The sequence below is a fragment of the Protopterus annectens genome, chromosome 8.part0 (genome assembly GCF_019279795.1).
Source record: "Protopterus annectens isolate FY-2018-M chromosome 8.part0, PAN1.0, whole genome shotgun sequence".
NCBI lineage: Eukaryota > Metazoa > Chordata > Ceratodontiformes > Protopteridae > Protopterus > Protopterus annectens.
This window is the reverse complement of record NC_056741.1, coordinates 642059966-642082632: the sequence shown is the minus strand read 5'-3', so window position 1 is coordinate 642082632 and position 22667 is coordinate 642059966. Positions and strand designations below refer to the sequence as shown.

General features: G+C 42.7%; 1 protein-coding gene across 1 annotated transcript in view; it reads right to left on the bottom strand.

Moving 5' to 3' along the window:
• The window catches only part of CACNA1F (calcium voltage-gated channel subunit alpha1 F), a 4101209-nt gene that overhangs the window by 965809 nt on the left and 3112733 nt on the right, over nt 1-22667 (bottom strand). Inside the window, 1 exon segment of the mRNA XM_044079296.1 lies at nt 4760-4773. Coding sequence (XP_043935231.1) covers nt 4760-4773 — 14 coding nt within the window.

The following is a 22667-nucleotide window of genomic DNA, read 5'->3' as shown; positions in this document are numbered from 1 at the left end:
CAAACAATTGCTGAGACTGTCTGAACTCCTTGGTTCTGCTCAAATAATAACGCAACTGCCTGTGAATATCCAAAGTATGCAAAATTTTCTCCCCTTTATTTTGGGGTTTGCATAAAAGTAGGCAAATGAATAGTTTGATTTAAGGCCACACTAGAAACCACTTTAGGCATAAAGGAAGGATTAGTATGCAAAGATACCCTATCCTTATGAAAAATCAGGAAAGGCTCCACTGCCATGAGGGCCTGTAATTCAGAAACCCTTCTTGCAGAGGTAATGGCCAACAAAAAAGCAGTTTTCCATGATAAATACTTTAACTCGGCAGTAGCTGCAGGCTCAAAAGGTTGTAGAGTAAGTTTTTCCAACACAAAATTGAGATCCCAAGCATGAGTAGGAGCTCTACGTGGGTCTTATATTCTTTGCCCCTCTAAGAAATTGCTTAAACCAAGGATGAGAGAATAAAGGAGGGTCACAATCATAGTGAGCAGAAATGGCTGCAGCATGGACCTTTATTGAGGAGAAAGACAAACCCTTGTCCAATAACTCAGTAAGATATTGAAGAGCAACACTTAAATCAGGTTTGGAGACATCAAAGTCCTTTCCTTTGCTCCAAATAAAAATCTCCTCCATTTATCAGCGTAAACTTTCCTGGTACTAGGCCTCCTGGCCTCCAAAATAACATTCAAAACTTGTTGTGGAAGCTGAGACCCTCCAGAGTCTAAAACAGAATATGCCAGGCTGTTAGATGCAGAGACTGAATCTTGACATTGAGGAAGTGACTGTCCTCTTGTGACAAAAGGTGCGGAATCAAAGGCAGAGGCCATGGAGGTTCTCGTACTAAACTCCTCAGTAGTGGGTACCAGTGTTGTCGAGGCCAATCCAGTGCTATCAAAATCATGGTTGGCTTGTCTTGTCTGGCCTTCAAAAGTACCTTGGGAAGAAGAGGCAGAGGTGGAAAGGCATATACATGCAGATTGTTCCAACTGAAAGATAGAGCGTCCACCTTCCAAGCTGTGTGATGAAACATTTTTGTGCAAAACTTTGGCAACTGGTAATTTAGTGGAGAAGCGAACAGATCTATGTCTGGAGTTCCCCATAACACTGTCAACTGTTGAAATACATGAGGATCCAATTTCCACTCGTGAGGATCCACTATTTGTCTGCTCAATACATCTGCTAAGGAGTTCTGTGCTCCTGGTAGAAACCTTGCCTGAAGATTGAGGTGTAGATTGAGAGCAGTTTCCCACAGAATCATCGCTTGCCTGCAAAGAGGGTAAGAATGGGTTCCCCCCTGCTTGTTGATGTACCACATGACAGTAGTGTTGTCTGTTTGAATCAACACCTGCCCTGGACGAAGAAAATCTTTGAAAGCCATCAATGCAAACTGGACTGCTAACATTTCCTTCAAGTTGATATGCAAATGTTGGAGTTTGACAGGCCACGTGTTTTGCACCCATTTTCCATTGAGGTGTGCTCCCCAAGCCTTGTCCGAGGCATCTGTCGTTAGAATCTGACTCGCCTCTGGCCGGGTCACAGAGAGGCCCTTGTTTCGGTGACATTCCTGAGCCCACCACAAAAACTCCTTCTGAATGCAAGGTATTATCTGAATGACAGTGTCTAGATCTTGGCAGTGCTGTGTCCACACATTTTTGAGATACCATTGAAGCTTCCTCATATGCAATTTGGCATTGGGAAGCACCAGAATACAAGATGCCATGAACCCCAAGGCTTGAAGGACTGTCCTTGCAGTCAGCCTGGACCGTAGAGACATTTGCTGGAAATAAAGAGAAAGGCTTCTTTGTTTGTCCGGGGTCAAAAAAGCCATCTGGGAAGCTGTATTCAGTCTCACACCCAGAAAGCACATGTCCTGAGAGGGTACTAGACTGGACTTTGTTTCGTTCACAGAATACCCTAGGCATCTTAACACTGCCATCACATACTGTAGATGATGAAGAAGTTCGTCCCTTTCTTGTGCAATAATCAGACAGTCGTCCAAATAAGGATAAATCTGTATTCCTCTTAGTCTGAAAAATGCTATCACTGCAGCCAGAACCTTTGTGAACACTCTGGGCGCAGTAGATAAGCCAAAGGGCAATGCAGAGAACTGATAATGTAAATTTCCAGCCCGAAAACGCAGGTACCTCCTGCAACTGGGCCTGATAGGAACATGAAGGTAAGCCTCTTTGAGATCCAGAGTAACCATCCAGTGATCTTTTCCCAACAGAGGTAAAAGTTGTTGTAAAGTCAGCATCTTGAACTTTGGAATGTCCAGGTAAGTGTTGAGGATAGATAAATCCAAAATTGGTCTCCACGTGTTTCCTTTCTTTGGAACTAGAAACAGGCGAGAATAAAATCCTAGGCCCACTTCTGACAGAGGAACTGGCTGTATAGCTCCTATTTGAAGAAGTAAAGAAATTTGTCTGTGAGCCTCTATCCTTTGCCGAGGAGGACGTCTGGCATGCCTTTGAAAGGAGGCATGGTATGGAAATAGAACTTGTAACCTCGGTTTATAATGTCCAATACCCATTTGTCCTGGGTGACTAAATGCCAATTTTGCTTGAAAAGAGCCAACTTTCCTCCCAAAGGAGCTGCCAGGCAAGAGGAATCTGGCAGCTGAAAATGCAGATCATTGGGCCTGTTTACGAAAGGACTGGCCCCTGCCCTCACCAGCAGATTGAGCAGGCGAACTCCATTGTCTTGGCCTGAAGGTACTCTGAGCTCTGCCCCTACCACGCCTAGATCTACCCCTAGACTGAGAATCAGAAGAAGGGTACGTCCACCCCTTAGTAGGCCAATTTCTACTAAACTTTGGAGGTTGTACCTGCAAAAAATCTTTAACAGTCTGCATAGACTTAGCCTTGTCTTCCATTTTCTTTAAGACTGACTCCACAGGAGGACCAAACAAAACTTCAGACTGCAAAGGGGCATCCAGAATTCTAGACTTAACATGCTCAGACAAATTCTGATCCTTAAGCCAGGCGTGCCTACGAATAACTGAACCAGTGGCAGCCACCCTAGAAGAAGCCTGTAAAGCATCAAAACCACATTGAAAAGAGTGCTTACCCACCTGTTCCGAAACATGCACTAAATCCTGCAATTCTTTACACTCTATGCCCTCTGCCAAAGCATCCACTTTAGATCTTAGCTGAGAAAGGAGGAAATTCTGATACTTCAACATATGAAACTGGCAGTTCAAAGCTCTCATTGCTAAAGTAGAAGAGGTATACACCTTCTTACCCCATCTATCCAAAGCTCTAGCTTCCTTATCCAGAGGAACCGGATTCTTAACAACAGAGGCTCTAACACCCTTAGGCCCCTGACTAATAGTTTCTGGGTCCGCCCTAGGACTCTTATACAGATATTTATGAGCCTCAGGCACCCTGTAATACCTGTCCGGTTTAACTGGGGCAGGAGGCACAGAATCTGGATTAAGGGAAGCTTCGAGAAAACATCTGAAACAACATCCAAAACCGGAGGTATAGCTAAGGGTCTATGCTGTGGTAAAACAAGAACTCCCTAAGCCTCTTCCGGGAATCAGAGTAATCCTGTCCCTCCCACTTAAAATGCTCCCTCATGGAATGCAGAGTTTCTGAAAATGAAAAATCCTCTGGAGGAGAAGCAGAAGGAGTGGAATCCTCTGCATCAGAATCAGAATAAGGAGGGAAATCTTGAATGTCCTCAGTAGAAGACTCTGAATCATCTGAGGCCTGCTCCAAACTTTCCAACTCTGGCTCCATCCTGGGCCTCTTATCAGGAGGGGGCATAGAACCTCTAATTAAAGAAATCAAATCCTCTGCCATTTTAAGCATGTGCTTCTTAGGCACAGACCCTGAAGAACCAGAACTGACACCAGAGGAAGGCAAAACAGACCTGCCCTTAGAAGGAGCCTTAGAAACAGTAGCAGAAGGCCTAACCACCTTAGGCATAGAAGGGAGAATAGTAACCTGAGAGGCCCCTTCAGCCTGGCCTGCCTCCTGAGAGGCCACATCTTGTAAAATCAAAGTTTCCCCCTGGGACTCAACAGAAACTTCAGCCGGATCCACCTGTTCAGCTGTAGCTTCTAAAGGTCCGGCGTCCGAAACGGACGAATCATCCTGCCTAGGCTTTAAAGATTTGTCTTTGCGCTTCTTAGTAGAAGCAGGCGCCGGAACATCCGACGGCATATTATAATTACACCTCTTGCCAAAGACTAACCTAGCGCAATCTAACCTCCATTTTATAGTGCGCTTATTAAACCTAGCACAAAACTGACACCCGACTACGTCGTGCTCCGGTCCCAAACAAGGAATACAAAGCGAGTGGTAATCCCTATGCGGTATCTGTTTCCCACAAGAAATACAATTATTCACTTTTTCTGACATCCGGTAAGTAACTGAGGCAAGAAAAAACAAAAATATTCCCCAACGGGGTACTTAGCCCAACTTGGTATCGGTCTGAAACTCCGAAAACGAAAAAGTACAGTTTTGTACCTACCATAAATGTAGATGTTCGAGGATCCACATTGCTGCAGTCCTAACCATTGGGTAGTCCGCTGTCCAGTCGGCCCGAATACCAAAGTATATGGCTGACGTCGGTCAAGGCGCATTAGACTGATGTCAGGACGTCAGGGTACTAATGCGCATGACCGACGTCATATCCTCAGTCTTTTCTTGCCCCAGATGTCAGAAGACCCTAAAAAGACAAGGCCCACACCAAAAACACCAAAAAAACCTGCACCAAACATATGTACAATATATACAAAATTACAAGAATATAGCCTAACCCACACCACCACCCCTAAACACAGAGGGGAAGGAGGGAGGGTAAATTGGACTGCAGCAATGTGAATCCTCGAACATCTACATTTATGGTAGGTACAAAACTGTACTATGTTCTTCATTCCACATTGCTGCAGTCCTAACCATTGGGTAGAATCCCAAAGCAGAGGTAAGGGAGGCTGGCAAATCATAAGGAAGCAGGAGCTGTCAACATGCCTTGCAAAATAGCTGTGGCAAAACCAGCCCTAGATTTAGAGTAGAGAGGAAGGTGGTAATGCTTAGAGAAAGTATGCACTGAACTCCAAGTAGCTGCCTCCAAAATATCCTTAGTTGCCACCCCCCTTAGAAATGCTGTTGAAGTGGCAGTAGCCCTAGTGGAATGAGGCCTAATCCCAGCTGGAATCTCCTTGCCATGATGGGAATAACAAAATGAAATGCAAAACCCAATCCACTTAGAAATAGTTTGCTTAGACACAGGCTTACCCTGAGAACTCAAAGCAAAAGAAACAAACAACTGCTGAGACTGCCTGAAATCCTTAGTCCTGCTTAAATAATAACGCAACTGCCTATGTACATCTAAAGTGTGCAAAATCTTTTCCCCCTTATTTTGGGGATCTGCATAGAAAGTAGGCAAATGAATAGTTTGGTTTAGAGCCACACTAGAAACCACCTTAGGCATAAAGGAAGGATTAGTACGTAATGATACCCTATCCTTATGGAAAATCAAAAAGGGCTCTACTGCCATAAGGGCCTGCAATTCAGAAACCCTTCTTGCAGAAGCAATAGCCAACAAAAAAGCAGTCTTCCATGACAAGTATTTCAATTCAGCAGTAGCCGCAGGCTCAAAAGGTTGTAGAGTAAGTTTCTCCAACACAAAATTGAGATCCCAAGCAGGAGTAGGAGCTCTACGTGGGGGTCTTATATTCTTTGCCCCTCTAAGAAACTGCTTGAACAAAGGATGCGAAAACAATGGTGGGTCACAATCATAGTGAGCTGAAATTGCTGCAGCATGAATTTTAATGGAAGAGAAAGACAAACCTTTGTCCAATAACTCAGTAAGATATTGAAGAGCCACACTCAAATTAGGCTCAGAAATCTCCAAATTCTTTGCTGCACTCCAAAATAAAAATCTCTTCCATTTTTCTGCGTACACTTTCCTTGTACTAGGTCTTCTGGCTTCCATAATCACATTCAAAACTTGTTGAGGAAGTTGAGACCTGCTGTGTTTCAAAACAGAATATGCCAGGCTGTTAGATGAAGAGAGTGAAGCTTGACATTGAGCAGGTGACCGTCCTTCTGAGATAACAGGTGTGGAATCAAAGGTAAAGGCCATGGAGGCTTCCTTACCAGACTCCTTAGTAGTGGGTACCAGTGTTGCCGAGGCCAATCTGGAGCTATTAGAATCATCCTTGGCTTGTCTTGTCTGACCTTTAAGAGCACCTTTGGGAGAAGAGGCAGAGGTGGAAAGGCATACACATGAAGATTTTTCCAACTGAAAGAAAGAGCATCCACTTTCCAAGCTGTGTGATGAAACCCCTTTGTGCAAAACTTTGGCAGCTGGTGGTTTAGTGGAGAAGCGAACAGATCTATGTCTGGAGTTCCCCATGACACTGTCAATTTCTGAAATACATGAAGATCCAGTTTCCACTCGTGGGGATCCATGATTTGTCTGCTTAACACATCTGCTAAGGAGTTCTGTGCTCCCGGCAGAAACCTTGCCTGAAGAGTTAGTTGCAAGCTGAGCGCAGTCTCCCATAAAATCATGGCTTGCCTGCATAGAGGATAAGAATGTGTTCCCCCTTGTTTGTTGATGTACCACATGACAGTTGTGTTGTCTGTTAGAATCAACACCTGCCCTGGAAGAAGTAACTCCTTGAAAACCATTAAAGCAAACTGGACTGCTAACATCTCCTTCATGTTGATATGTAGATGCTGTAGTCTGGCAGGCCACTTGTCTTGTATCCACTTTCCATTTAGATGAGCTCCCCAAGCAATGTCCGAGGCATCTGTCGTTAAAATCTGACTCGCCTCTGGCCGGGTCACAGAGAGTCCCTTGTTTAGGTGACATTCCTGAGCCCACCACAAAAATTCTTTTTGAATGCAAGGTATTATTTGAATGACAGTGTCCAAATCCTGGCAGTGCTGTGTCCATACATTTTTGAGATACCATTGCAGCTTCCTCATATGCAGTTTGGCATTGGGAAGCACCAGAATACAAGATGCCATGAACCCTAAGGCTTGAAGGACTGTCCTTGCAGTCAGCCCGGACTGAAGAGAAAGTTGATGGAAGTAACTGGAAAGATTCTTTTGTTTGTCCGGGGTTAAAATGGCCATCTGGGCTGCTGTATTCAGTCTCACACCCAGAAAGCACATGTCTTGAGAGGGTACTAGACTGGACTTTATTTCGTTCACAGAATACCCTAGGCATCTTAGCACTGCTATGACATATTCCAAATGCTGTAGAAGGTCTTCCTTTTCTTGAGCCAGAATCAGGCAGTCGTCCAAGTAAGGATAGATTTGAATTCCTTTTAGCCTGAAGTAAGCTATCACTGGAGCCAGAACATTTGTGAATACTCTGGGCGCAGTAGATAAGCCAAAGGGCAATGCAGAGAACTGATAATGAGAATTTCCAGCTCGAAAACGCAGATACTGTCTGCAACTTAGTCTTATAGGCACATGAAGGTAAGCTTCCTTGAGATCTAAAGTTACCATCCAGTGATCTTTGCCCAGCAGAGGTAAAAGTTGTTGCAACGTCAACATTTTGAACTTGGGAATGTCCAGATAAGTGTTGAGGATAGATAAATTCAAAATTGGTCTCCACGTGTTCCCCTTCTTTGGTACTAGGAACAGGCGAGAATAAAATCCTAGGCCCCTTTCTGGTACAGGGACTGGCTGAATGGCCCCTATTTGAAGTAACAGAGAAATTTGCTTGTGAGCCTCTTTCCTTTGTGGAGGAGGAACGTCTGGCATGCCTTTGAAAGGGGGCAAGGTATGGAAATAAAACCTGTAACCGTGGTGAATGATATCCAGAACCCATCTGTCTTGAGTAATTACATCCCAATTTTCTTTGAAAAGAGACAGTCTTCCTCCTAAAGGGGCTGCCAGACGAGAATGTACTGGCAGCTGAAAAGGCAGGTCATTGGGTCTGTTTACGAAAGGACTGACCCCTGCCCTCACCAGAAGTCTGAGCAGGAGAACTCCCTGTTCTAGGCCTAAAAGAACCTTGAGCTCTGCCCCTACCACGTCTAGACCTACCCCTAGACTGGGAATCATAAGCAGGATAAGTCCATCCCTTAGTAGGCCAATTTCTGCTAAACTTCGGAGGTTGCACCTGCAAAAAATCTTTAACAGTCTGCATAGACTTAGCCTTGTCCTCCATTTTCTTTAAAACTGCTTCCACAGGCGAACCAAACAACACATCAGACTGTAAAGGAGCATCCAAAATCCTTGTCTTAACATGCTCAGCTAAATTCTGATCCCTCAACCAGGCGTGCCTGCGAAGAACAGAACCAGTAGCAGCCACCCTCGAGGAGGCCTGCACAGCATCAAAACCACATTGCAATGAATGCTTACCCACTTGTTCAGACACATGAACTAAATCCTGCAACTCTTTACACTCAATACCTTCCGTCAGAGCATCCACCTTAGATTTCAATTGTGAAAGGAGATAATTTTGATATTTTAGCATGTGAAACTGACAATTCAACGCCCTCATGGCTAAAGTGGAAGAAGTATACACTTTCTTTCCCCATCTATCCAAAGCCCTTGCCTCTTTATCAGGAGGAACAGGATTTTTAACAACAGAGGCCTTAACACCTTTAGGCCCCTGAGAAACAGTTTCGGGGTCTGCCCTAGGACTCTTAAAAAGATACTTATGAGCTTCAGGCACCCTATAGTACCTATCAGGTTTAACAGGGGCAGGAGGCAAAGAATCAGGGTTCAGGGAAGCCTCTGCAAAAACATCTTCCACCACATTCAAAACAGGAGGTATAGCTAAGGGCCTATGCTGGGGTAAAAACAAGAATTCCCTAAGCCTCTTCCTGGAATCAGAGAAATCTTGGCCTTCCCATTTAAAATGCTCCCTCATGGAATGCAGAGTCTCTGAAAATGAAAAATCCTCAGGAGGAGAAGCTGAAGGAGTGGAATCATCCACATCAGAATCAGAATAAGGAGGATACTCCTGCAAGTCTTCAGTCGAAGACTCAGAAGCCTCTGAACACTGCTCAAACTCTTATCAGGAGGGGGCATAGAACCCCTAATCATAGTAATCAAATCCTCTGCCATTTTAAGCATATGTTTCTTAGGCACAGAACCTGAAGTGCTAGGAGAAGCCCCCACTGAAGCTAAACCTGGCCTACCTCTCAAAGAAGTCTTGGAAACAGAAGGAGAGGCTCTAACCACCTTAGGGAGAGAGGGAAGTACAGCTACCTGAGAAGCCCCCTCAGCCTGGCCTACCTCCTGAGAGGGCACATCCTGTAACAGTAAAGACTCTGCCTGAGACTCCAAAGAAACTCCTGGCAAAACCTCAGGCTCCACTGAGCCTTCTAAAGAACCGACGTCCGGGACTGCCGGTTCTTCAACTCTAGGCTTTGCTGCTTTGTCCTTGCGCTTTTTGAAGCGGCGCGGAGCATCCGGCGGCATTTTATAATTACAACGCTTCCCAAACACTAACCTGGCACAGTCTAACCTTCTCTTAATAGTGCGTTTGTTAAATCTAGCACAAGAGCGGCATCCAACAACGTCGTGCTCAGGCCCTAAACAAGGTATACACAAAGTATGATAATCCCTATGAGGTATCTGTTTCCCACAAGAAATACAGTTATTCACTTTTTCTGACATCCGGTTAAATACTGAGGCAAGAAAAAACCAAAATGTTCCCCAACGGGGTACTTAGCCAACTTTGATTCGGTCTGAAACTCCGACTTCAGAAAATTTCAGAACGCCAACCTGCACTCGCAAAACAGCTTCTGCATCGGACCATGCGGCAAAAAAGACTGAGGATATGACGTCGGTCATGCGCATTAGTACCCTGACGTCCTGACATCAGTCTAATGCGCCTTGACCGACGTCAGCCATATACTTTGGTATTCGGGCCGACTGGACAGCGGACTACCCAATGGTTAGGACTGCAGCAATGTGGAATGAAGAACATCTTTCAGAACGCCGAACGGCACTTGCAACTCTGCTTCTGCATCGGACCATGCGGCAAAAAAGACTGAGGATATGACGTCGGTCATGCGCCTTTATACCCTGACGCTCTGATGTCAGATCTAGGCGACCATGACCGACGTCAGCCTAATACTTTGGTATTCGGGCCGACCGAGGACAGCGGACTACCCATAAGTAAGGACTGCAGCAATGTGAGATGAAGAACATCACAGTGTTTCCAAAAATACTGATGGACTGCACATTTAATGAGGGAGAAAAATAGCCAAGCACCATTGTTTACTAAGATGTGCATTACACCACCCCAGATGAACATCTGCAATAGATGTCCTTATTCAAAAGAAAACCAAGCCTGTCTTGTCTAGACTATACTGACATGCAAGAGAGTGACATAAAGATGCAGACTTTAATCCCCTGTATCCACAGTTAGGAAGTACCAAATGTCTGTTTATCTAGGAACCCTACTTTGGGGAGCCACAGTAGTAATTATTTTTAAGTTGTGCACCAGGGGGTTAAATACTGTACATGAAGGACACTTTTGAGACTAAAAATAGGAGGTCTCTTTTTGAAAAGTCATGTTGTGGCCATGCACTGATAAGCAATATGATGATTTACCCAAGAACTGCATTAGATATTAAGCTGTCCAAAATACACTGCTACGAGCACCTCCCCTTACTCCTGAAAATGGCTGTAAGCATCATGACAAGGCTTCATAGAACTATTCATGGATTCTGTGTTCTAATAGGCCATGTACTTGGAATCGATTTTAAAAAGGCTTTCAGTATTAAATATGATATCTCTAAGAAAGGTCTTCCAAAATATATATGCAGTAACACTGGACCAAGGATTACCTCAGAAGAGTTTAAAAATGAAAGTCATGCACTTGTCATAATGACAGATATGTGTTGTTTGTTTCTGTCCTTCTTCCACTGATGAAGCTATATTTCAATATGCAAAAAGGAAATTATCTGTCTTATACTTCAGCAGTTTCCATGACATGGATCAGATATGAAATGCTAAATACTCTTGTTTTCTAAATAATCTGATGTTGCCTTCTCCATCAATTGATTCCTCAACTGATGGGTTTCAGATCTGGCTTTGGCCACTTTTTTCAGACTTAGGATCCTGTCCCCAACATTATCTCAGATTGAGTTGCCCCCGAATCTTATAAAAAACACTGCATAAACTGTTAAGTATGCACTACTAGAAACAAACAGGACAGAGCAAGGGGACAAAATCTGCACTGCAGCTGCAAAAGTAATGTTGTAGAAAGGAGAGACCAACAGTCATACCATAAGCCAAGGAAAGAAAAACTCTCTATGAGATGGAAAAGGTGGAGGAGGGAGGGAAGATGAGGAAGACAGAAACAGACAACACAGATCTATCATTATGGTAGGTACAGTGCAATGAAAAAGTATTTGCCCCTTCCTGATTTCTTATTCTTTTGCATGTTTGTCACACTTAAATGTTTCAGATCATCAAACAATTGTAAATATCAGACAAAGATAACTCAAGTAAACACAAAATGCAGTTTTAAGTGATGATTTTATTTATTAAGAAAAAAAAGTATCCAAACCTACATGGCCCTATGTGAAAAAGTAATTGCCCCCTAAACCTAATAAATGGTTGTGCCACCCTTAGCAGCAACAACTGCAATCAAGTGTTTGCGATAATTGGCAATGAGTATTTCACATCACTGCTGAGGAATTTTGGCCCAGTCTTCTTTGCAGAATTGTTTTAATTCAGCCATATTGGAGGGTTTCCGAGCATGAACTGCCTTTTTAAGGTCATGCCACAGCATCTCAATTGGATTCAAGTCCGTACTTTGACTAGGCTACTCCAAAACCTTCATTTTGTTTTGTTTTTTTAAGCCATTCAGAAATGGACTTGCTGGTGTGTTTGGATCGTTCTCCTGCTGAAGAACCCACGTGCGCTTCAGCTTGAGGTCACGAACTGATGGCCGGACATTCTCCGTCAGGATTTTTTGGTAGAGAGCACAATTCATGGTTCCATCAATCACAACAAATCGTCCAGGTTCAGAAGCAGCAAAGCAGACCCAAACTATCACACTACCACCACGATGTTTTACTGCTGGCATGATGTTCTTTTTCTGAATGCTGTGTTATTTTTACACCAGATGTAATGGGATGTACACCTCCCAAAAAGTTCAACTTTTGTTTCGTCAGTCCGCAGAATATTTTCCCAAAAGTCTTGGGGATCATCAAAATGTTTTTTGGCAAACGTGAGACAAGCCTTTATGTTCTTTTTGGTCAGCAGTGGTTTTTGCCTTGGAACTCTTCCATGCATGCCATTTTTGCCCAGTCTCTTTCTTATGGTTGAATCATGAACACTGACCTTTACAGAGGCAAGTGAGGCCTGCAGTTGTTCTGGGTTCTTTTGTGACCTCTTGGATGAGTCATCGCTGCGCTCTTGGGGTAATTTTTGTAGGCCAGCCACTCCTGAGAAGGTTCACCACTGTTCCATGTTTTCTCCATTTGTGGATAATGTCTCTCACCATGGTTTGCTGGAGTCCCAAAGCTTTAGAAATGGCTTTGTAACCATTCCAGACTAACAGATGTCAATTACTTTGTTTCTCATCTGTTCCGGAATTTCTTTAGATCGCGGCATGATGTCTTCCTTTTTGGGATCTTTTGGCCTACTTCACTTTGTCTGACAGGTTCTATTTAAGTGATCTCTTGATTCAACAGGTCTGGCAGTAATCTGGCCTGGGTGTGGCTAGTGAAACTGAACTCAGCTTTCCCAAAAATGTGATTAACCACAGTTACTTCATGATTTAACAAGGGGGGGCAATTACTTTTTCACATAGGGTCATGTAGGTTTGGACATTTTTTTTCCCTTAATAAATAAAATCTTCATTTAAAAACTGCATTTTGTGTGTACTTGGGTTATCTTTGTCTAATATTTGTCTAATATTTTAATTTGTTTGATGATCTGAAACATTTAAGTGTGACAAACATGCAAAAAAATAAGTAATCAGGAAGGGGGCAAATACTTTTTCATTGCACTGTACATAACTTTCTTTTCTGATTTTTTTTTTTTTCATCCATTCTTCAACTAATGGAACAGAGTCTCCAGCTACATGGTTCCATGGGTGGTCTCATGGAAGGATGTTCTGGAGGATGGCAACTGAAAGCCGCCCTATCTCTGGAAAGCACACTGAATTTATAATGGGAATGAAGGCATGAACATCAGACCAAGTAACAACAGCACAAATGTCTAACAGTGTCACCTATTCACCTATCTGTTTTTTTTCCGGACTATCGGGAAATCAAACTGATTGTCCAGTAGTCCGGAAAACACTGTGCAAATTCCTGTATTCTTTTTCAAAAAAGAAACAGACTATCAGAGTTTGTTAAATCTTTGGATTTACAATCAGCAGAATGAAGACATCAGGAATGCAAAAAGAGGGCATTCCTCCTCAGCTGACAATGGTAGTGATGTCACAAAATGAGCAGAAAGTGGACAGGGGAGGGGAGGAAATGTGCAGGGTTATGGGAGGTGCGACGGGTGTGTCCTCTGTCTGGTTTTAGCAGCAGAAAAAGGTGGTGCTGTCATCAATCAAAGCCCTAGAAATGAAGACTGAAGAAGTGAAGATAGATCTTGTTGAGTGTGGTTTTGGCAGATTTTTTAGAGCCAAACCTTTGTTTATAAACAAGGGAGATACAGCCAGTCAACCACCTAGGTAAAGTAACTTTTGGCATGACTTGTCCCACCTTGGTCTTAGAACATGAAGAAAACAATTGATCTAATTTCCTAAAAGGTTTTCTTTTCATGAAGTTAGAAGCATAACTGACTGTGTACATCCAAAAATGGAGAGTGTATTCTTTATTGAAAAAAATTTGGAAAGAAGCCGGGAAGATTTATACTCTGACTGAAGTCTGTGAAGCTACCTTAGCCAAAAAGGAGGGATTGCTGCATAAAGCAACTGCGTCCTTGTGGAAGATGATATAAGGAGGTTGACAGACAGAGCTTGGAGCTCTGACGCCATTCTGGCTGAAGTAATCTCTACCAGGAAAAGGGTTTTCCAGGTCAGAAATTTTAAGTCCACCTTGGCAGCAGTTTCAAAAGGAGCTTGGGCCAAGGCTTGTAGTAAAACAGTCAAGTTCCATGTAGAAGTAGGATCCTTAAGTGAAGGTCTAAAAAGAAAGGTACCACTGAAGAAGGCTTTGCACAACTGGAATGAGGCTAAGGAAGTATGTTTCTATCCTATATGGAAACTTGAGATGGCTGCTAACTGAAACATGACAGTAGAATAACTAGCTCTGTTATGGAAAATGGAGGCAAGGAATTCCAGTACTGCTAGTACAGGGGCAAAAAAATGATCTAGATTTCCCTGCAAATCCGAAATGAAAAATCTTTTCCATTTACTTTTGCTGAATAGTCATTATTGGAAGTGTCAGAAACCATGCAGTTAGTTTTACAGCTCAAAAATCTGAATGAGGCATTCCAGACAGGTGAGGCTGCATATATGGAATGAGATCCAGCGCTCAAAAACAGTTTACCACATGAGGTCAGAGATAGGGAAACCATACCCGAAAGGTCAAAAAGAGAAAATGATGATGGCTTTGATAATCTTTTGAAATGATTTCTGTAGCAATTTTGAGATTAGGGGGTTAGCGTATAGGAGACTGGAGGGCCAATTGTTGTTCAGAGCATCTCATGGGGACTCCCACTTCGTGAGATCAGAGTAAAGGATCTGCTGCATTTGAATTTGATAAAAGAAGAGAAAACACTGCATCATTGTTGGCCCCATCAATGAAAGATGTGTGTTGCCACTGTTAGATTTTAAGACTACTCATGAGTTAGCAGAGCAGACTTGCTCAACCTGTCCTCTAGAATGTTGGTCTTCTCTGGAATGTGCATTGCCATCAGAAATTGGTTGGAAGAAAGGAACAGACTAACTGGAACCAAAAGCCTCAAGAAACATGGATTCCTCCTGTGAAGAGGCTTGGGAAGGCCAATCTCCTTTCTGTCTCAGTAGCTCAACTCCTTGAATGAGACATCCTCAAAGGGTGATTTGGGGTACCCCTTGCCTTCAATGAAAATCTATGTCTTCTGTCAAGGACTCCTGAGTAGAGTCATGTGTCTCCTCTTACGTAAGCTTCCGAGAAGACTTTTGGGGGGAACTCAAAAGCTTGGGGGCAATCCTATATTAGGACTGTCTCAAGGCTAGTGTGAACCAGCTGTCTTAATGGGATAGACTGTGCAGGATCAGGACCCAGGGCTATCAATAGGGGAGTGGGTGGAGCCAAGAGGGGTAAAGATATCTGCTCTCCATTCTTGGAGAGGGCTATCTCCACTCCCTCAAAGGCAGATGCCGAAGGAGAACCCAAGACCACTCCTGCAGGAGCCAAAGCTGCCACACCAGCAAGGTCTAGGGCACCACCACGATTCTGCTCTGAGACTGAAGCTGAGCCATCTAACTCCAGGGCTCCAAAAAGAAGTGATGGCTCCAACCACTTTGGTGTAGAACCCTTACCCCTAGACTTGACACCACAGCTTTGGCTACAAGATACTTCTGGCTCTGAAGAAATCAGGATCAGTTAGGTCAGAGATGATGTCAGAGTTGAAGAAGACCACAATGTTAGATCTGACATAGACAATCTAGAGAAATCAAAGAGATGAGGAAGTGATCCCCTGATTGTTCTCATCTCTTTGACCTTGTCTTTGGGCCTGTCACTGTTACCCTCTTTGTATTTCTCCAAGGACTTCTTACTTGACGGGGAAGCTTCAGACACAGACGTTGAAGAGTCACAGGGAATAAGACGCTTAAGTTCCAATTTATTTTGGCACTCAATCACAGCTCAATGGCCGAAAGACATGCAAACTGAGCAATCTTCATCTAACTAATCTGCTCCCAAACAACATATACATTGAGAGTGGGAGTCCGAGTTATGCATCTTGTGGCCACAAGCCACACACTTTTTAAAACCTGTAGGCTTTTCCGACATAGTCCTGAAATAAAGAACACAAAAAACACTACCAACAATGATAGTCAAGAAATACACCTAGGAAAGAGAAAAAGGTGCAAGGCAGGAAAATATTTATGAACAATGGTATCTAATAATACTACATAAAACCAGGATTAACAATGGACCTACACAACAGAGAAAAATACCTTTTTTAATGATGGAAAATGGTTAGGCACTACTGAAGGAAGAAACTTAGGTCACAGGATTGGGTCAGATCCTTTATGGAAGGGTGTAAAAAGAAGATTCCTTTTAAGAAGGTCTTGCAAATCTTGTATGAATTGAAAGAATGTTTGTGGAAACCATAATGGAAATTGGTGATGGATGCTAGTTGAAACTAAAGTATAGAACAGCTGGAGCCAGCCTCAGAGTAGAAACAAGCTCTAAGACTTGTGGAACTGCAGTAGAAAAGGGATCTATACTTTGTGTTGCTGCCCAAATAATAAAAAATACTTTTCCACTGGCTTATTTAAAGTCTACAAATGGATTGTTTCTGAGATGCAAACAGAAAGCAAATGAGTATGGGAGAAAAAGAATCCATAGCCATCAATGGAATTGGAGATACCATACAGTCAACTTTAGCTGTGTAAGTCCAGATGAAGTTGTCCAGATGGGTGAGAAAAGAGATCTGATTGTGGATCTACAGGCCATGGGTGATTCCTTAAATGAGACCTGAGCAAGGGGAGCCATATTTATCTTGGCCACAATAAAGCAGTGTGAATTCCTGTGGCTTTGGATCAAGAGGCTTTTTGCAGAAATCTGGGCATTAAGGGAAAGGGAAGGAAGCATATAAAAGTCCAGGGGGATGCTAACAAACTACAGCATCCCTTAGAGATTGACTATGTGGAGGAACCAGGGTGAAGTAGCTTCTGCATATGGAGTTGGGGGGGGGGGGGATGCAAAGAAATCACAACAAGATGGGCCCTACCATATGAAGATTTGTTGAGTTACTGAGGGATTGAGGGACACTCATAGAACATCAATACTGACCTGCTGATTTTGTCTGATAGGCAGTGGTCTTTCTCCAGAATGTATGTTTCAACCAGAAAGTCATGCAAAGCTAATGTTCACTGAAATACTCTCAAGTCTTCTTTGCAAAGGGTTTAAGATTTGGTTCCTCCTTGTTTATTGATGTATAATACCACAGACATGTCATCTGTCTGAACAGCTATCCCTCTGAAATTCCTGCATTGCTAGGAGAACCGCCCTCATCGCCAGGATGCGTAATTGTAGTTTGGCCAATGTCTTACTTCGAAATGCCCCCACCCCCCTGGTGAAGAGGTATCCGTGGCTAGAGTCACTGATGGTGGTGGTAGTACAAAGGCACATTCCTTCCAAAGCCTTCTGGTGTGTGAATCACCACCTGTGATGAAGTCTGCAGACGTGAGTAATATGAACTGGTATGGACATTTGATCTGACAGCTGTGACCACCGAACGCAAAGCATATTTTGCAGAATTCTCATGTGAAAACAAACATAACTGACTATTTATATGGAGGATGCCATTACACTTAAAACTCTTTTAAGAACCAGGAAAGCTGGCAGGGATTGTTTCAGTAGAAGAACTTTAACTGCAAACTATAAGAAATTATTTCTTTCTTGAGAAAGATTGGCTGTGCAAGTTCTTGTATCCAAATGACCGACAATGAAGGCAACTTTTTGGGTTGGCTGAAGATATGATTTTTTGAGATTTACAATAACAACTAAGGTTAAGCGGAACTGCCACAGAGTAATCTCAGGCTAACAGTAAGGACTTTTGTTTTGGCGTGAGGAGCAAGTTACCGAAGTTTTGGAAAATATGGATCCCTTTGAGTCACAACAACCGATGGGGCTGGGGTGAGACTGAAGGGCAGAGTTCTGAAGTGAAAGCAATTTGTTCCTTGCTGAAATTGCAGAAACTTTCTTAATGCCTTCACTATCCTGATGTGTAGGCATCATGAGGGTCTGCTGAGTATATCCAATCATTTTCCTTTAATCAGGGAAAGATTGTTTGCACTGTGACCATTTCAAACTGGGTCTTCTTAACAAAAAGATGTAGGCCACTGAGATCTAAAATTAGACAAAGGTCCATGATTTTCTTTGCGACTGAAAAGAATGACGAATAAAATCCAGACCCTCTCTGATCTAGTGGGACCTCTTAGCTGGCTTTTTTTCCCAAAAGAATCAAAAATATCCCTTTTTGACACTTTAAATTGCTGGGGTGAAACATCCGGTGAATCATGAATTTGAGACGAGGAATGTTGGGAAAAGAGTATGGTATAGCCTCTGTATATTATTCTCTCTCATATTTTTTAATATCTCCAAGTCTATTGGGTTTATAATACCATGACAGGAATGGACCCATTCCTAAGTCAACGTATGATTCTAAAGTTCATGAAATTAGTATTGTTTTGGTCTTTAATGGTAGCCAGAAATGCTCTTCGCAGCACCTGCAATGTGCCCAGTAATGACTCCTCCTGCACTTTGTACAGAGTTGCATGCATTGGTAATACATCTAAGTATGACTGTAAGTTATTTGTTGCAGGACCCATTGCTGCTACTACTACTACTGGAACTGTATGGGTATCTTTCTTCCACATTGCCCTTGTTTCTGCCTGCAAATCCTGGTATTTTATGACTTTGTCTCTCTCTGTATGTAATACACTGTTGTCACGGGGTGTAGCAATTTCAATGATGAATGCTACTTTTGTCTTCTTTTCATGGACTACTATATCTGGTTTTCTCACATCTATTTTTTGAACTGTTAGTAACGGATGATTCCATGCAATATAAACATCATCATTTTTCTATGATGCTTTGTGGCTCGTGTTTCCAGTGTTTTTCAGCAAATGTAATATTATAATATTTGCACAATCCCCTCTGCAACAGTTTTGCCATATTATTATGCCTTTACGTATACAGTCCTTCTGTCATTAGCATATCACAACCAGCAACAAGATGTATGACTGTTTCCAACTCTGTTTTACAAAATTCACATTTATCTGTTTCTTCCAAATGTTCAATGGACTTTGTAAACCTGTGTGTATGTAGTACACTATCTTAGGCCACCAATATTAACCTTTTGTCTTCTGGTTTAAATTTGCCTTTCCTTAACCATTCCTGCATTCAATCCTGAGAAACATGAGGCTGTTCCAAGAATTTTCCATACTTGCAACTATATTTATGCATTTTCTACATTTCATGCCTTCTCATGTGATCCTTCACCTTATATTCTTTCTTTTGTTTTTTTTTTTTGGCACATTCAGTTGTTGCCTGATTTTTATCTACTTCTGGTTTGATCTCTATTCCCACCTGACGTTGATATCCTTCTGCTAAACTAAGCAGGGAAGTCATTTTAGATGAATTCTCCTCATATTTCAAAACTTTCGCTACATTTGAGTCTTGTGAGGTCAGCAGATATGTATGCAGCGCCACCACTGCAGATCTATACACGTAATCAATTTCGAGGAGGCCCATACCTCATACAGAATGGGGAATGATCTTTGAGATGTATCTCAAATCTTACACCTACAGCAGACATTCTGTTCATATCTCACAAGTTTGGCTTTGCTGATCCAAACAATGCAAATCTATTAAAATGGGTGTTAGTGAAGGACACCTTGATGTTGTCCACAAAAATCACAAAGTCAAAGCCAAGTATGATGCTGTGAAGTTATACTTGTGCCTGCTGTTTGGCTGCATTGTGTTGCAGATCCATAGAAAGGTTGTATTGTTCAGTATGGTACCTTCTGTGGTTTCAATTTGTTTTCATTATTTTGAGGTGGGTGGCCTTCACAAAAAATTTAAGGCTTGCTCTGCTAGATCTTTTTGGAAGTGACTCACATGTGTGAAATAGTTAAATGTCCTCAGAGGAAAACTGCCTGAGGCATTAACTCATTTCCTTCATTCATTCCAAGGTTCTATACTGCTTGTCAGTGGGGAATACAGCAGCAGTTTCATCTGCCAGAGCTTTTTGTGTTTGCTGTGACAGTAAAAGAATCTACCAGGGGAAACTTAGAACAATGCTGCCTATCCTTATCCAGATTATGTGGGATGGTTTCAACAGTATCCGATTCCTGATGTGCCTTGCTGGCAGCCAAATCAATTAGACAGTAGGCAGAAGTGACTGCCCAAGTGTTACAGGATGCAGAACAATATTCCACAAAAAGTGCCTCTTCATGGGGGGGGGGTCAGATGGTCAAGATCCCCTCTGTCACATTAATTTTAGGACCTTGCCAAATGTGGGGGGTTGCAGGGAGTTATCTCATTCATCCAAGTCAGTGCCTGATGTTAAAGACTCCATAAGGGAATCTATGTTTCTTAAGTCATCTTGTGCAGAATGTCCAATGGTGGTTGATCAGCATCCTCTGAGGATTCAAAGTCGAACTGCAAAGGTTCACTGAGACCAACCATTCTGTTCTGCCCAGAGGACTCATGATAAGTGGGCTGAAGTGTTGATAACTGGTTAAGGTCTAAAGCTGGAGCAAATGGAAGGTTTGTTCTTTGCCTGAGAGAAGTAGCAATCATCCACTCCATGACCTTGATGGATGACCCCATAGCCATTATCACTGGACACTTCCCTTCTGAAACCATATCCATACCCATCAAAACAGACATAAGCAGAGCCAAAGAGGGACGTCCAGGAACCAAGGACATGGATGACACTCAAGATGGAGATCGCAGTCAATGCTCTGAATGCCACGGACTCTGACATCAAGAATAATTTCACATGAGTTGAGGCTAAGGGCAGTGCCAAATACTCAGTGTTGAGCATATGACGCCACGATTCTATCAATACCAGGGGTGTCACTGTCACATGGAAATGATGCATGGCTAATGACATCAAAGCAAGACTACTGATCAGTGCCAAAGAAGCAGACCTCAGGAGATAACATGGCTCCGAAACCATCAGTGCAATAAGTTCACCATGGACAGAGCTAATAAGAGACAGGAAGGGCCAACCCACTCTGCCCTTGAAACTGAGAGGGATGGGATGACAACTATCTCTATCGGAGCCTTCAAAACAGCCCCCATCATTTGGTCCAAATGCAAATCAGAAGTACTAAGAAAAGACATGGCAGACCTAAGGGGAAAGGTAGATTGAGTTCTGGAAGTGAAAAAATGAGATAATTCCCTCTTACAGGAATGTCTAGTGATTTGTTTAGCGGATGACTTGTCCTTGTAGATTCCTGAACCACTGGAGGGGGTGACTTCTGCACCAATACTGGTGACTGTGGGGAATAAGAATAGTTCACGTTTGGAAGTTTAGCAGCTATGGATGAATCCACCTCTTCTGCCTTACACTTCCTCAGTTGATTTTCTTTTCCTACCTCCCTGTCCTTATCGTTTTCTTCTCCTATCTATCCCCAGAGGAAGGCTGACTGTCTGATGAATGATGTGTACATTATCTGAGTTGTCTAGGAAAAACTCTCCAGACTATTTGACTAGTTAAGTCTGGGTAGATTTGGTTGTAAATTAGTCGGTGGACCAAGCAAAGCTGAGTAACAATAACAATAAAGTGGTGTCTGAACTTCAGTCATCAATCATCCAACTTCATAAAGTGAAAAATAATGGCAACTTCTACTTTTGGGAGTTTTGGTTAACTTACAAAGAGATGGAAAAGGAGTTTGTTTGCTTAAAAACTCTCTGTCAAACATGACGGCAACAGATTTTACTATGTTGAGATGGACATAGTTTTGTTTGAACCAGTCTTCTAAGAATAATGGTTAAATTAAAATTAAATTAAATGCTTAAACAGCATGCTAGAAAGGAAATACTAATTCAAAAGGACACTTCAGACAAATAAAATTAGAATTAAAATAAAAATTTACATATGGAGACACAGTATGACATATTACAACAACAAACTGGAAATCATTATAAAGCTTTTGTATTTTGTGGTGTATTAAAAAGTACAAAAATCCAGTCTTAAGGATTTGAATTTTGCACCTTTAGGATAATTTATTACAAGCTAGTCATTCTGGTTGCACATTTTCTGTGGTTTATAAAGTTAATACTGTCAACAGTGACTAAGAAGCACACTAGGCAGTCCATACAGCCTACCTTGACCTTGCAAAGGCTTTCGACACAATACCTCACTCGGGTATTGTAGAAAAACTTACCAGCTTAAATGTAAACCCATATGTCACAAGATGGGTTGCAAACTGGCTTAAGGACAGAACCCACAAGGTTAGAGTTGCTGGCGCTATGTCAGACTCCAAGCCGGTCACAAGTGGTGTCCCACAGGGCTCGGTCCTTGGCCCCCTATTGTTCGGCATCTACTTCTCAGAAGTACAGGCCAACATGGGAGGACTTTGGCTGACAAAGTTTGCAGACGACTGCAAACTGGGTGCCATAGTGGAAAGTGCATCGGACACGGATATCCTTCAGAAGGGACTCACGGAAACAGATAGCTGGTGCCAGAGCCATGGCCTGAAGTTAAACGCCAAAAATTGTATAGTCATACCCTTCGGGAAAAACAAGGTAACCCCAAGCTACCATATAGGTGGCAATCCACTAAGCACAGAAGAGGTTATCAGGGACCTGGGGACCCAGGTTGACAGTGGCCTTTCTTTTGACACTCACGTTGCTAAAGTGGTTAGAAAGACCTTCTACATTGCCCACCTGATCATGAAGGATTCACATCCAGATCTAGCGAGGTCATTGTTCCCTGTACTCTTCACTTATCAGACCAATGATCGAGTACAATGCCCCATTCGGGATGTATCTCACCCGACATCTGCAGCAATTGGAGAGACCCCAAAAGTTCCTCACCAAA